Source organism: Wolffia australiana, chromosome 20, assembly GCF_029677425.1.
Source record: "Wolffia australiana isolate 7733 chromosome 20, ASM2967742v1".
Classification (NCBI taxonomy): domain Eukaryota; kingdom Viridiplantae; phylum Streptophyta; class Magnoliopsida; order Alismatales; family Araceae; genus Wolffia; species Wolffia australiana.
In genome coordinates, this window is record NC_135854.1 from 3,299,748 (window position 1) to 3,313,590 (window position 13,843).

At 41.6% G+C, this 13,843-nt stretch overlaps 1 protein-coding gene across 1 annotated transcript; it reads left to right on the forward strand.

Annotated features, from left to right (window-relative positions):
- Nucleotides 1-4,971: 4,971 nt before the first annotated feature.
- LOC144716297 (inositol diphosphatase DSP3-like) lies at nt 4,972-9,404 on the forward strand. The gene is made up of 5 exons (XM_078591415.1): nt 4,972-5,212; nt 6,012-6,105; nt 6,630-6,687; nt 6,759-6,802; nt 8,513-9,404. The coding sequence occupies exons 1-5, from the start codon at nt 4,998-5,000 to the stop codon at nt 8,747-8,749; spliced, it is 648 nt and encodes a 215-aa protein (XP_078447541.1). The 5' UTR covers nt 4,972-4,997; the 3' UTR covers nt 8,750-9,404.
- The last annotated feature ends 4,439 nt before the right edge of the window (nt 9,405-13,843 follow it).

A 13,843-nucleotide genomic window follows, 5' to 3' on the forward strand; every position in this document is an offset into this window, starting at 1 on the left:
CGTGCGCTTGTAGCACGTAGCGTTCGCGCCTATGTCACCCCCGCAGTGCCCGCACCTCTATTGCCCAGCCTGCGATCAGAAAACAGTTACTTTTTGGGAATGTTATAGAGTAAATTATTCTATTTATGATCAAATAGCTTAACTTCACTATGATCTACCATAACAATGCAAATAACGAACACATGCAAATAATAAGCAAACCAAAGGAATCCAAACCTGTATGTCTCTGATACCATGTAAGTAAATGCAAATGACATCTATGCCATCCCATTTTCATAGATCTTCAGAAATAGCGATTCAATAAAAACTTGCCTTGACTCTATAAATTATAGGTGCCTGATCTCTTCTGAGATCAATGTCCACAAAAAGTGGAAGAGAGGCCTAGATTGACAACACAGGGTGAGAACTCCTTCCCATTCAAAAGAGGTTTACTAGGGGATTTTCATTCATGGGGTCCCTAAGAAACCCCGCCAATTTATTTTTTATTATTTTGGAGTTTGGAAACTAAGGGAAAACATTATTTTTTTTTCAAATTGTAAAGATATACTAATTTCCTAAACATGAATCTCAGCGTATAGGCCTCTCTAGCTCGCCTTCTTCTTGACACTCACAACAAAAACATACCCTAATTTCCTTAGCATGAATCTCAGCTTACATGTCTCCATTTTGCCTTCTTCTTGACACTAACAACATAAAACACTCTAGAATAATGAGAAATATCTGCCCATATTCTATATTTTTGCACCATTCTTTTTGATCAAGCACACACTATTATTTTAATATCTGATTTTTAAAAGTCCCAAAATATGCTCGACACATCCAGACAAAAGTGCATGATGATAAAATCAATGTCAATAGATAGATGGTGAACACATTTGATGACAATGTGGAATTTGACATCAACATGATGATAGACAATCTGCATAGTCACAATTTTTTTTCTCCCACATTGATGTCAATGATGATCATCATCACGGAGAAAAGTAAAAAAATTTCAATCCGCTGGTCTTAGACTGAAAAATGTAATCTGTCTGGAGTCTCTATTTTCTATTCACTATCCTGCCAAGATTCTCTCTCCATCATTCAATGTCCGACCAAGACAAAGATGCCAATCACTAGTCACCAGAGCAATTGATGCCTGCCGCTTGAGTCCAGTATTAGCCAATGGTATCATTATTTCTTTATTCCTTCCTAGAGCTATTGTTACATGCTGTTCGATGCCAGAATTGGCCATAGCTATAACTATTTGCCTCTTCCTTTCTGAAGCCACCATTGGTCTATCATCATGTTGATGTCAAATTCGACATTGTCATCAAATGTGTTCATCATCTATCTATTGACATCAATTTTATCATCATGCACTTTTGTCTGGATGTCTCGAACATATTTTGGGAGGTTTTAAAATCAGATATTAAAATAATATTGCGTGCTTGATCAAAAAGAATGGTGCAAACATATAGAATATGCCTCTTCCTTTCTGACGCCAATCATCAGCAATCACTATGATTCGTCGTTGTTCGACGAATCGAACAATGACATGTGGCGGTGTGAATTATAGGGCTAAAAAATATAATTGTACATTCCTATTAATCAAAATAAAAGCCCAAAAATACATAAAAAATATATATATTGACTTAGAAAAATCATATCTTTCCAAATTTAATGTTAAAAATTCCAAATAAATCATATTCTGTCTAAAGAATTATATTCTTTTATAATCTATTTTTGACTAATTCTAAAAAAATACACAAAAATGTAGAAAATTCAGGAACTCATTTTAAAAATAGATTTAATCATTTTAAGCTTGATAACATGCAAATATCAGCGGTTGAATGCAAATAAACACGTAAATATGATCATATTAAAGTACTAAATATGAGTGTTATCATGTCACAATACAGAGGAATTTCCCATTGCATGAAAATACTCTTTAATTGTTTTTTATTATTTTCTAGATGGAAAATTTATAATTCTCTTTGAAATACATGGCTTTTATTATGAATCATAGAATGAGGCTTCCATTCTGTTATTGAGCTGGCAATGAAAATATGGATAATAAAAAAAATCACTAAACCTAATCTTATCTAGATTATCACTTTTTGGAGTGAAGTTCTATAGTTCCACAGTAATATTGTGGAAAATTGGGTGAAGAAGAAAACATGATATACCCTCTTAACAAAAATTTAAAAGCAAGAGAGGAAAATAAACAGGGAACTTTGAGTGATACAATATTTAATCGTAATTCATCTTATTGTGTCCTTTTTTACAAAAATTAAAAAGCAAGAGAGGAAAATAAATAGGGAACTTTGAATGATACAAAATTTAATCGTGATTCATCTCATTATGTCCTTTTTTGGTTAAAGATCATTGATGAAAAGAAAAAACATTAATTTAATGATTCTCTCAGCATTCCCTCATAATTAGGATATCAATACTTATTTCATAATCCCTACTGAGAAATCTTAGGATAATTATGTTCATCGGTGGACCCTAATCTTTCACTTTCCTCTTTCAAAAAATTTATATGCATTATGTCATATTTTTCTCTCAAATCAATTTGTCACCCAAGTTTTGTAGATAATATGTTAACAAAAAATAAACTATTCCGAATATGAGAACTTTCTAAAAATAAAAATAAGTTGCAAGAAAAGGGTCAATCATGGAGATTATTCTGAGGCTGATGAAGCTGGATCTTTTCATACATTTGCTATACATCTCTTGAAATTGAGAGCGATATATTCTAAAGAATGAATGGTAAAACAATATATTTTGTTGGGTTTTAAGGCCATGATTGAGGTGAAAGTTTAACTATATTTTTTGGGTTGTTCATTTTTTGGTACGTTGAATCTCCTCCTTTGTGTTAATGATCTCCATTCCCAATCCACCTTCATTCTTACGTTGTTCCAATTGCATATGGTGTGGAGAAGAGCTATGGTGAGAGGATAGAAGAAGGATGGGCACTTGAGTAATTATAACCTGGGTAAATTTCACTCAGTTCCTCCCCCTATTTAAACTTAGTGGGAATCTTTTGTAAAAATCCTTGTAATTTTAGTGCATCTTTTGAAGTCCAAAAAACTATTTGCGTGTGATCCTCTAGGCTCATGTTTTAATCTAGTTTATGACTCCAATGACACGAATAATTTTTATTATCCAGCCTTATTAATTATTTTTAGTAACATACTGAATAATTATCAATGATAGAATTAACCCAATTTATAGATTCAGATTCCTGCCAATGGGGTACTAAGCTACACCACACATCCTAGAAGATATATATGAGTATCATTAATCTCTCAAGTAACCTTATTGTCATCCATAACTACCTCTGTGCGGTCCCTCTCTCTGTTTAGCCACCCATCTCTCTCCCTTTCGATATCTCTCTCTATATGTATAATTTTCTCTTTCTGTATATATATTATCTGTATAATCTTTTATACATATACATATCTCTTCCCATCTCTCTATATATCTATAAATATATTTTGTACATATAACTATCAATATATTTCTCTGTTTTTTTCTCTCACTCTCTACCCATCTCTCCCCATATATGTATATATATTTTTCTCTCTTGGTCTCTCTGTCAGTATATACACAAATATCTATCTCTCTCCATATATGTTCATCTATCTTTTCCTCTACCCATAACTTTAGATATATATATATATATATATGTACCTTTTTCTCTCTTGGTCTCTCCGTTCATCTATCTCTCTGTCTATATACATTCAAATATCTATCTCTCTTTCTCTATCCATATATTTATCTCTATCTCTCTCTACATATCTCTCTATCTCTCTCTACTGTCCCTTTTCTCTCTTGCTAATGCTCTCTACCATTGCTTCTCTCTCTCTAATGGTCTCTACCCGTCTCTAATCTCTCTCCCTCTATAGCTTCCTCTTTTCTCTCTTTCTCTTTCTACCCATCTCTTCTCTTCTCTATCTCTACCAATCTCTTCTCTTCTGTCTCTCTACCCATCACTTCTCCCTCTCTCTCTGTACCCATTTCTTCTCTCTCTCTACCACATCTCTTCTCTCTCTACCCATATATTCTCTCTCCTTCTACCCATCTCTTCTCCCTCTCTCTCTCTCTCTACCCATCTCTTCGCCTCTCTCTCTCTATCCATCTCTTCTCTCTCTCTCTCTACCCATCTCTTGGCCTCTCTCTCTATCCATCTCTTCTCTCTCTCTCTCTCTACCCATCTCTTCGCCTCTCTCTCTATCCATCTCTTCTCCCTCTCTCTAACCATCTCTTCTCCCTCTCGCTACCAATCTCTTCTCCCTCTCGCTACCAATCTCTTCTCTTCTCTCGCTACCCATCTTTTCTCCCTCTCTCTCTAACCATCTCTTCTCCCTCTCTCTACCAATCTCTTCTTTTCTCTCTCTACCCATCTCTTCTCCTCTCTCTCTAACCATCTCTTCTCTCTATACACCCATCTCTTCTCCCTCTCTCTACCAATCTCTTCTCTTCTCTCTCTACCCATCTCTTCTCCTCTCTCTAACCATCTCTTCTCTTTCTCTCTCTCTACCCATCTCTTCTCTTTCTCTCTCTCTACCCATCTCTTCTCTCTCTCTCTCTCTACCCATCTCTTCTCTCTCTCTCTCTCTTCCCATCTCTTCTCTTTCTCTCTCTCTACCCATCTCTTCTCTTCTCTCTCTCTCTCTACCCGCCTCTTCCCTCTCTCTTGCGGCAAACCCGTTCCCCCGCCGCAAACGCAGCGCCAGCGCAACGCCGCGTCTCTCTTCCTTTTAACTGTCTACTCCCCCCACGCGCGGGAAAGCCGTTACGTAGCCCGGCCCCACACCTGCCTCCACCAATCACCTATCGCCACGTAATTTCCTCAACAATATCCGAACAATTCAAATCCGGATAATCCACGCGGCCGTAACTGCCCACTACCCCCGCGGGCTTTGACCGGTCATCGCCTATAAAACCCCACCGTCGTCGAATGACCCGATGGAGCGCTCGCCATGGAGATTTTGAAATCGGAGGAGGCGATGGCGCGGCGAACGGAGGAAGAAGACGTTCAGATCGAAGAATTGATCGACGATGGCGCTCGCGACGGATCGATCGGCGTTGTGGTGGACAAGGAGCCGGAGTGCCTCGCTCCGCCGGCGAATTTCGCCATGGTCGACTTCGGGATCTACCGCTCGGGCCTTCCCGAGCCGGCGAACTTCAGCTACCTCGATTCCCTCGGGATCCGGACAATTGTGTAGGAATTTCCATCTTTGGGGCTTATTTCTTGCGTTTCTTGATGGTTACGGATTTTGCGCGGTTCATTTAGGCCTCTTGTTGTCCTCGGCGCTTATTTCTTTCGTATTTTCTATGGTTGCGCTGTTTGCGCGGTTGTTTTAGGACTTTTGATGTCTTCCGCGCTTATTCCTTGCCGTTCTTGATTTTTACAAAGCTTGCGCGGTTGATTTATGCCTCTTGCTGTCTTCGGCGCTTATTTCTTTAGCTTTTTTTTATCGTTACGCTTTTTGCGAGGTTGTTTTAGGACTTTTGATGCCTTCCGCGCTTATTCCTTGGCGTTCTTGATTTTTACACAGCTTGCGCGGTTGATTTATGCCTCTTGCTGTCTTCGGCGCTTATTTCTTTCGCTTTTTTGAATGTTGCGATTCTTGCGCGGACTTTTGATGCCTTCCGCGCTTATTTTTTGCCGTTCTTGATTGTTACACAGCTTGAGCGGTTGTTTTACGACTCTTGATGCATTCGGCGCTTATTCCTAGCGCTTTTTGATGGTTACGGCGATTGCGCGGTTGTTTTATGGCTCTTGATGCCTTCCGCGCTTATTTCATGCGTTTTTTGACGGTTACATCGTCTGCGCGATGATTTGGGGTTCTTGATGCCTTCGGCGCTCACTACTTTCGTTTCTTGATTGGTTTCGCCATTGAATTATCGCTCTTGATGCCTTTGGTGCTAATTTCTTGAGCGGTTCTTGATGATTATGCATCTTGCGCGGTTGATTTAGGGTTCTTGATGCTGACCTGATCGATGAATTTTTGTTGTAGGTACCTTTGCCCGGAGCCGTACCCCGAGGCTAATGCCGCTTTCGTCCAGGAGCGGGGGATCAGGCTATGTCAGTTTGGCATCGACGGCACCAAGGTATTAAATTTAATCTGGATAATACACCATGATTGTGATTTGTAAATATTTTTCTTCCTACATATACTTCATCGAACGTCATGAACGTGTTCTAGAGATCAATCGATATCAACTCCTTGAAGAAATCGAATATTCGTCGGATCTTAGTCGAGTTTCTTGGAGATTGACAAAACGATATTAGTTATTGTGATTTTTAAATATTTTGCTTCCTATAAATGCTTCATCGACCGTCATGTATGTCTTCTAAAGATCAATCGACATCAACTCCTTGAAGAAATCAAATATTCGTCGGATCTTAGTCGAGTTTCTTGAAGATTGACAAAACGAGATCAGTTATTGTGATTTTTAAATATTTTGCTTCCTATAAATGCTTCATCGAACGTCATGTATGTCTTCTAAAGATCAATCGATTTCAACTCCTTGGAGAAATCAAATATTCGTCGGATCTTTGTCGAGTTTCATGAAAATTGACGAAACGAAGTCAATGATTATTTTCTGGCAAATCATGTGCATTATGTTTTAAGGGGCCTTTTGCGAACATCTCCAAGGACACCATGATGCGCGCGCTGACTGTCATACTTGGTATTTTTAAGTCATTCATCTCTCCATCGTTTTCTTGAATAATCCTTAAGAAATCGGTCCTGTCCCTGCAGATGTGAGAAACCATCCAGTTCTGATCCACTGCAAGCGGGGAAAGGTATAATAATTTTCGACCCACTATTCTTCTTCTTATTCGGGATTAATCTCTCTCTCTCTCTCGCTCTATATATATATATATCTATATCTCTCTATCTATTTATATTCTACTCTCTCTATCTCCCGATTCACTATCTATAAATCTCCCTCTTAAAAAATATATCTATTTATTCTATCTCTCTATCCATCTATTCTATCTCTCCCTCTCCTCCTCTCGCTCTCCCTTTCTGTTCTATCTCTTTCTCTCTCTCTCTCTATTAACAATTTCTATACCCTATCTCTCTATCGATTATCCCCTTCTCCTCTCTATCTTTATCTCGATATCTCTTTATCTTTCTTTCTCTCTCTTTTTCTCTTTCTCTCTCTCTTTTTCGTTTCTCTTCTCTCTCTCTCTCGTTCCTCGTCTCTCTTTCTCTCGATATCTCTTTTTCTCTTTCTCTCTCTCTCGTTCCTCGTCTCTCTTTCTCTCGATATCTCTTTTTCTCTTTCTCTCTCTCCTCCTCGTCTCTCTCTCTCGTTCCTCGTCTCTCTTTCTCTCGATATCTCTTTTTCTCTTTCTCTCTCTCTTTTTCGTTTCTCTTCTCTCTCTCTCTCTCTCTCTCTCTCTCTCGTTCCTCGTCTCTCTTTCTCTCGATATCTCTTTTTGTCTTTCTCTCTCTTTTTCGTTTCTCTTCTCTCTCTCTCTCGTTCCTCGTCTCTCTTTCTCTCGATATCTCTTTTTCTCTCTCTCTCTCTTTTTCGTTTCCCTTCTTTCTCTCTGTTCCTCGTCTTTCTCTCAATATCTCTTTTTCTCTTTCTCTCTCTCTTTTTCGTTTCTCTTCTTTCTCTCTGTTCCTCGTCTTTCTCTCGATATCTCTTTTTTTTTTCTCTCTCTCTCTCTCGTTCCTCGTCTTTCCCTTGATATCTCTTTTTCTCTTTCTCTCTCGTTTTTCGTTTCTCTCTCTCTCTCTCACTTGTTTTTCGTTTCTTCTCTCTCACTTTCTCTCGTCCCTCGTCTCTCTCTCTCTCTACCTCTCTCTCTCGTCTCTCGTCTCTCTCTCTCTCTCTCTCTCTCTCTCTCTTTCTAACTCTCTCTCTCTCTCGTTCCTCGTCTCTCTCTCTCTCACTCTCTCTCTCGTCCCATTCTCTCTCTCTCTCTCTCTTTCTCACTCACTCTCTCTCGTCCCTCGTCTCTCTCTTTCTCTCTCTCGTTTTTTCGTTTCCCTCACTCTCATCCCTCGTCTCTTTCTCTCGTCCTTCGTCTCTCTCTCGTCCCTCGTCTCTCTTTTTCTCTCTCTCGTTTTTTCGTTTCCCTCACTCTCATCCCTCGTCTCTTTCTCTCGTCCTTCGTCTCTCTCTCGTCCCTCGTCTCTCTTTTTCTCTCTCTCGTTTTTTCGTTTCCCTCACTCTCATCCCTCGTCTCTTTCTCTCGTCCTTCGTCTCTCTCTCCTCCCTCGTCTCTCTTTTTCTCTCTCTCGTCCCTCGTCTCTCTCTCTCTCTCTCTTTCTCTCTCTCGTTTCTCGTCCCTCGCTCTCTTGCGTTTCTCGTCTGTCTGTGCGTCTGTCTGTCTCTCTCTCTCTCTCTCCCGCTTTCTCTCTTCTCATCTCTCTCCTCTCTCGTCTCTCTCTCTCTCCCTCTCATGTTTCTCGTCTCTCTCTCTCTCGTTTCTCGCCGCTCTCTCTCTCTATCTCTAATGCATGGACGCCGCTCTAATGCATGAACCGCAAAACAGCACCGCACGGGCTGCGTGGTGGGTTGCTTCCGGAAGCTGCAGAGTTGGTGCCTGGCGTCGGTCTTCGACGAATACCAGAGACATGCAGCTGCCAAAACCAGGGTCTCCGACCTGAGGTTCATCGAGGCCTTCGATGTCTCCTGCATGAGCCACTGCTTCCTCGGCGCCATCTACCGCTACCACGGCTTCGGCTCCAAAGCCCGCCGCCTCTCCTACCAACCCCACTCTTCTTCCTGACTCTCAAGCCCACCCACACAAGAGCAAGTCCACTCACTCAAGGTGCCCCCCTCTCTCTCCTCTCTCTTTCTATGTCCTTTAAATTTTTTAAGTAGTTCATCGCGAGGTCGTAAGCGGCGTCTTTTTCTGAGCCGGCGATAATAGGTAGAAAGAACCCTTCCTTGACTTCCTTTTTTAACTCGCTGATTTTTGGCCTCTTATTTTTTGATTGCGAGATGACTGTAATTTATGCTTGATCAGAGAGAAAATGTCTCGTTTTCCTCAGCCACTTTGACGTTATTTTTTGGCCTGATGATTCTAACTGAGCAAAATGTATTTTTGGGATTTTTTTTTGTGAGATGACTGTAATTTATGCTTGATCAGAGAGAAAATTTCTCGTTTTCCTCAGCCACTTTGGTGTTATTTTTTGGCTTAATGATTCTAACTGAGCAAAATGTATTTTTGGGATGTTTTGTTTTTATTGTGCGATAACCGTAATTTATACTTGATCAGAGAGAAAATTTCTCGTTTTCCTCAGCCACTTTGACGTTATTTTTTGGCCTGATGATTCTAACTGAGCAAAATGTATTTTTGGGATTTTTTTTTGTGAGATGACTGTAATTTATGCTTGATCAGAGAGAAAATTTCTCGTTTTCCTCAGCCACTTTGGTGTTCCTTTTTGGCCTGATGATTCTAACTGAGCAAAATGAATTTTTGGGATGTTGTTATTTGATTGTGAGATGACTATAATTTATGCTTGATCAGAGAGAAAATTTCTCGTTTTCCCCAGCCACTTTGGTGTTCTTTTTTGGCCAGATGATTCTAACTGAGCAAAAAGTATTTTTGGGACGTTTTGTTTTTATTGTGAGGGGACTATAATTTATGCTTGATCAGAGAGAAAATTTCTCGTTTTCCTCAGCCACTTTGGTGGTGTTCATCAGTCCCAAGCCTGATATTGGGGCGGATGCTGAACCAGTTACTGCTGATGGGATATCCTAATTTCATCTATACTGACAGCTTGATATTAAATGATATCTTTGAATATCAGTTGCTACATTACCAATATCTGGATATCAGATTTGGTTTCCACTACCAGCCTCGGCTATGTCTGGAGGCCTATGACATCTGTCCTGATATCCGGTGTTGGATTGATTTTGATATCCGTCCAAAATCTGGTATCCGGTATCTGAAACTGTCCCTATTTGATCCAGATATCTGCTGTCTGAAATCGGATATTGGACAGAGATAAGACGGCTGAACATTACTTCGGTGTTTTTAGCCTTAATTCTAACTAGGGTTTAATGGCCCCAGTCCGGTCCGGGTTTTTACCAAGAACCTAAACCTAACCTAAAGTTCGGTCCGGTCTTATCCGGTCCTGGTTCGGTCCTGGGCCAGCCATGTTGACTGGTCAAAGTCAAAATAACGGAATGGCCATGGACTTATTGTAAAAGGAAAAATGTATTGCAAGTTGATCTATAAAACCTATCTTGGAAGATAAAAAGATAAGAAGAAAGAGAAAAATAAGAATATAAAAAGAGAAGAAGAAGAAAAAGAACATCTGAAAATAAGGGAGAAGAATAAAAAAAGGAAGAAGATAAAAGAAGGGAAGATGAAAAGAAGACAATAGGGGGAATGAAGAGTAAAACAAGAAGAAGAAAAGTAGAAGATGGATAGAAGAACGGAAGATGAAAAGAAGAAAATAGAAGAAATGAAGAGTAAAAGAATAAGGACAGAAGAAGAGGAGATGAAAAGAAAAAATAGAGAGAAATAAAGAGTAAAAGAAGAAGAAGGATAGAAGAACAGGAGACGAAAAGAAGAAATAGAGAGAAATAAAGAGTAAAAGAAGAAGAAGGATAGAAGAACAGGAGACGAAAAGAAGAAATAGAGAAAAATGATACGTAAAAGAATACGAAAAGTAGAAGCCTAGAAGGATAGAAGAACAGGATATGAAAAGAAGAAAATAAAGAGAAATGATACATAAAAGAAGAAGAAGAGAAGTAGAAGAAGGATAGAAGAACAGGAGATGAAATGACAAAAATAGAGAGAGATGATGAGTAAAAGAAGAAGAAGAAAAGTAGAAAAAGGATAGAAGAACAGGATATGAAAAGAAGAAAATAAAGAGAAATGATACATAAAAGAAGAAGAAGAGAAGTAGAAGAAGGATAGAAGAAAAGGAGATGAAAAGAAGAAAATTGAGAGAAATGATACGTAAAAGAAGAAGAAGAAAAGTAGAAGAAGGATAGAAGACTAGGAGATGAAAAGAAGAAAATAGAGAGAAATGATACGTAAAAGAAGAATAAGAAAAGTAGAGGGATAGACGAACATGATATGAAAAGAAGAAAATAGAGAGAAATGATACGTAAAAGAAGAAGAAAAGTAGAAGGATGGAAGAACAGGATATGAAAAGAAGAAAATAGAGAGAAATGATACGTAAAAAAAGTAGACAAGTAGAAGAAGGAAAGAACAAGAGAAGATGAAAGAAGAAAATAAGGAGAAATGAAGAGTAAAAAAAGAAGAAGAATATAAGTAGAAGAAGAAAGAAAGGTGAAAGAAGAGAAGAATAATAAGAAGAGAAGAAGAGGATGAACGGGAGGAGGGGGAACGCACAATTAGCCTTCTCTCCCCCTTCCCCTTGGTCATGTGCACGCTTCAACACTCCCCCTTCCCCCTGGTCCTGGTTAGGCGACCGAGGAGAGGGGCGCGCGGCCAGTCTGGGGGTGTGTGGCGTACCACCATAGGGGAAGAGGGAGAAAGGTTGACCAGTATATATATATATTTTTTATTTTTACATCGGGGAAGAGGAAGAGGGGCAGACCTTCTCTTTCCTCTGAATTGGTGATTTGGTCATAACTTTCGCTACACATCTTGGATCGAGCTGATTTTAGTTTCATTGGATTTTGGAAGGCCTCAATCTATGGGAATAGACTACAAGAACACTCCAAATAGAGTCTTATAGCTCAGATTCGGGGCACTTGAATCCTCGAGGTAAGTTTTTTAATTCGAATTTTAAATTACCAATATCTTATGAATCCGATGAGATAATTATGTAAAATTTATACTTAAAATACTCGGCCTGACGAGAGGCATCTAGCTAATCTGTTTTTGTTAATTCTTTAACTTATTCGTCGTAAATCAATTCACAGCCTGCAATCCAATACGAGCTGCTGAATCAACTGGAAGCCAGGACCGACCGCCTGACGTGCCACGTCGTAGGGGTCGGCCGCCCTGGCAGCCCACCTGGCCGGGATGCACGGGTCCACTAAGGCATCAGTGGTACGTGCATCTCCCACGTCAACTGCCAGATGTGACTAGGCCATCGGATCCGACAGCCTGGCCACATCCAACGGCTCTCGAAATCCGAAAATCAAAAAATAAAACAACAAAAAACAAAAAAATAAAAAACATCACGACGCAATTATTTCGCCGCCAACGGTCATAACAGCAATAGAAAATGCCACCTGTGCAACCCTAAGGATGCCCCTTCTACTAGAACCTGTGGCCCTACACCCCCCTGTCCCACATCATCCCCTCAGCCTGCATCTTCCCATCCCTCACCATCCCCTCGGCCAACAACCCCCCTACCCTCATTGCCCCTCCGTATCTCCTCCCTCCCCTCGTCACCCCCTCGGCCTACATCTTCCCATTCACCTCGGCCTACACCTCCCCACCCCTCCCCTACACTACCCCCAGCTCCACCTTCATCCCCTCCATCGCCTCCACCCTTTCACAACCCCATCTCACCATCCTCTCCAAGCCACATGCCCCCCCCACCGGTATACTCACCTCCCTGCCCGACCTGCATCCATCACATATCCCATTTGAGTGGGAGGAATGCTTGACTGACCATCAAGTTTTACTCACTAGTTCTGAGGATACTGGTGGACCCACTAGTGGTCACGCTTCCACGGGAGAGGAGGAGGATGATATCTCTCTTTCTGAGGATTCAGACATGGATACCTTCCCCCCTACAGGACATCATTTGGATCCCCCCATACACATCGTATATATATCACCCGATTGAGGGTGTGTCACGCGAGCCGTTAGCCTTATGATTCCAAGTTTCATTTGGAATTATAGAGGGATAGGCAGCCCTCTAACCCAGTGTTAGGCCCCTAACTAGGCGGCATTCCTCGCCCAGAGGCATGCGTGCTTATTGGGAAGGTTTGTCCGTGTATTCGACTCACGAAGTCTTGAGTACTGATTCAAATGGGTAGCGATGCCCAATACCTGATCTATTAGGCCATTGCCACTATCGGTGGTGATTCCCGACAGAGTGTGCACGTGCCCGTCCATGCCCAAGGCGAGGCGGATCAGGTCCAGTCGGTGCGTGCTGGGCGCGTGGGCTGAACGACAGCGGTGCGCGCGCGCAAGTGCTGCGCGCCAACGCCGAGGGCCACGCGTGGGCGCCAACGATACTTGCCAGCGCCGAGATGGCACAGCGGGCGCGTGGCGCTCCTGCGGGTAATGCTGGGTGGCAGCGTCCAGCTCTTGGCGTCGAATGCGGCGGCGTCGCGCAGACTACGCATCAGAGTGTAGACACGGGTGCTGGTAGCGTGTGTGATTGCCAAGGCAGGGGTGGTGTGTGTGATCGCCACGCCCGTGGGCGCGCAACGCCTGGCTCGACGCACGGATGAGCGGCAGAGCGGGCGCGGAGCGACGGCCATGAGGCGGTGTGGCGACATTACCTCGACGCAAGGCGCCTCGTCTCGTTCCTTGTAACAACCCTCGTCTTCCCCCATGTAATCTACGATGTATTCTTGATGATATCAATGCAATGACCACATTCACTGACGGTGCCTAGCACCAACCACTCCTCTAACCCCTTTTATGCGATCTTAAGCAATCCCAAGAGCTTCCGCTGCAAGAAATCAAGGCGGCTCAGTGTTCTGCCCAAGCACTGAGGCCGGCACACGTCAATTCCGAGCAAAGAGTCCTAGCTCGAGATTTGACCGTGTGACACCCAGTCACACCTCATTGCCCTGATTAATAAGCACAACCTAGGGATAGTTGGGCTTATTGAGCCAATGATTACACTGGATCAATCTTATTCTATTACGAGGAAACTCTGAATGGATCATGTTTACTGTCATTCCTTGAATAAGCTTTGGCTTTTTT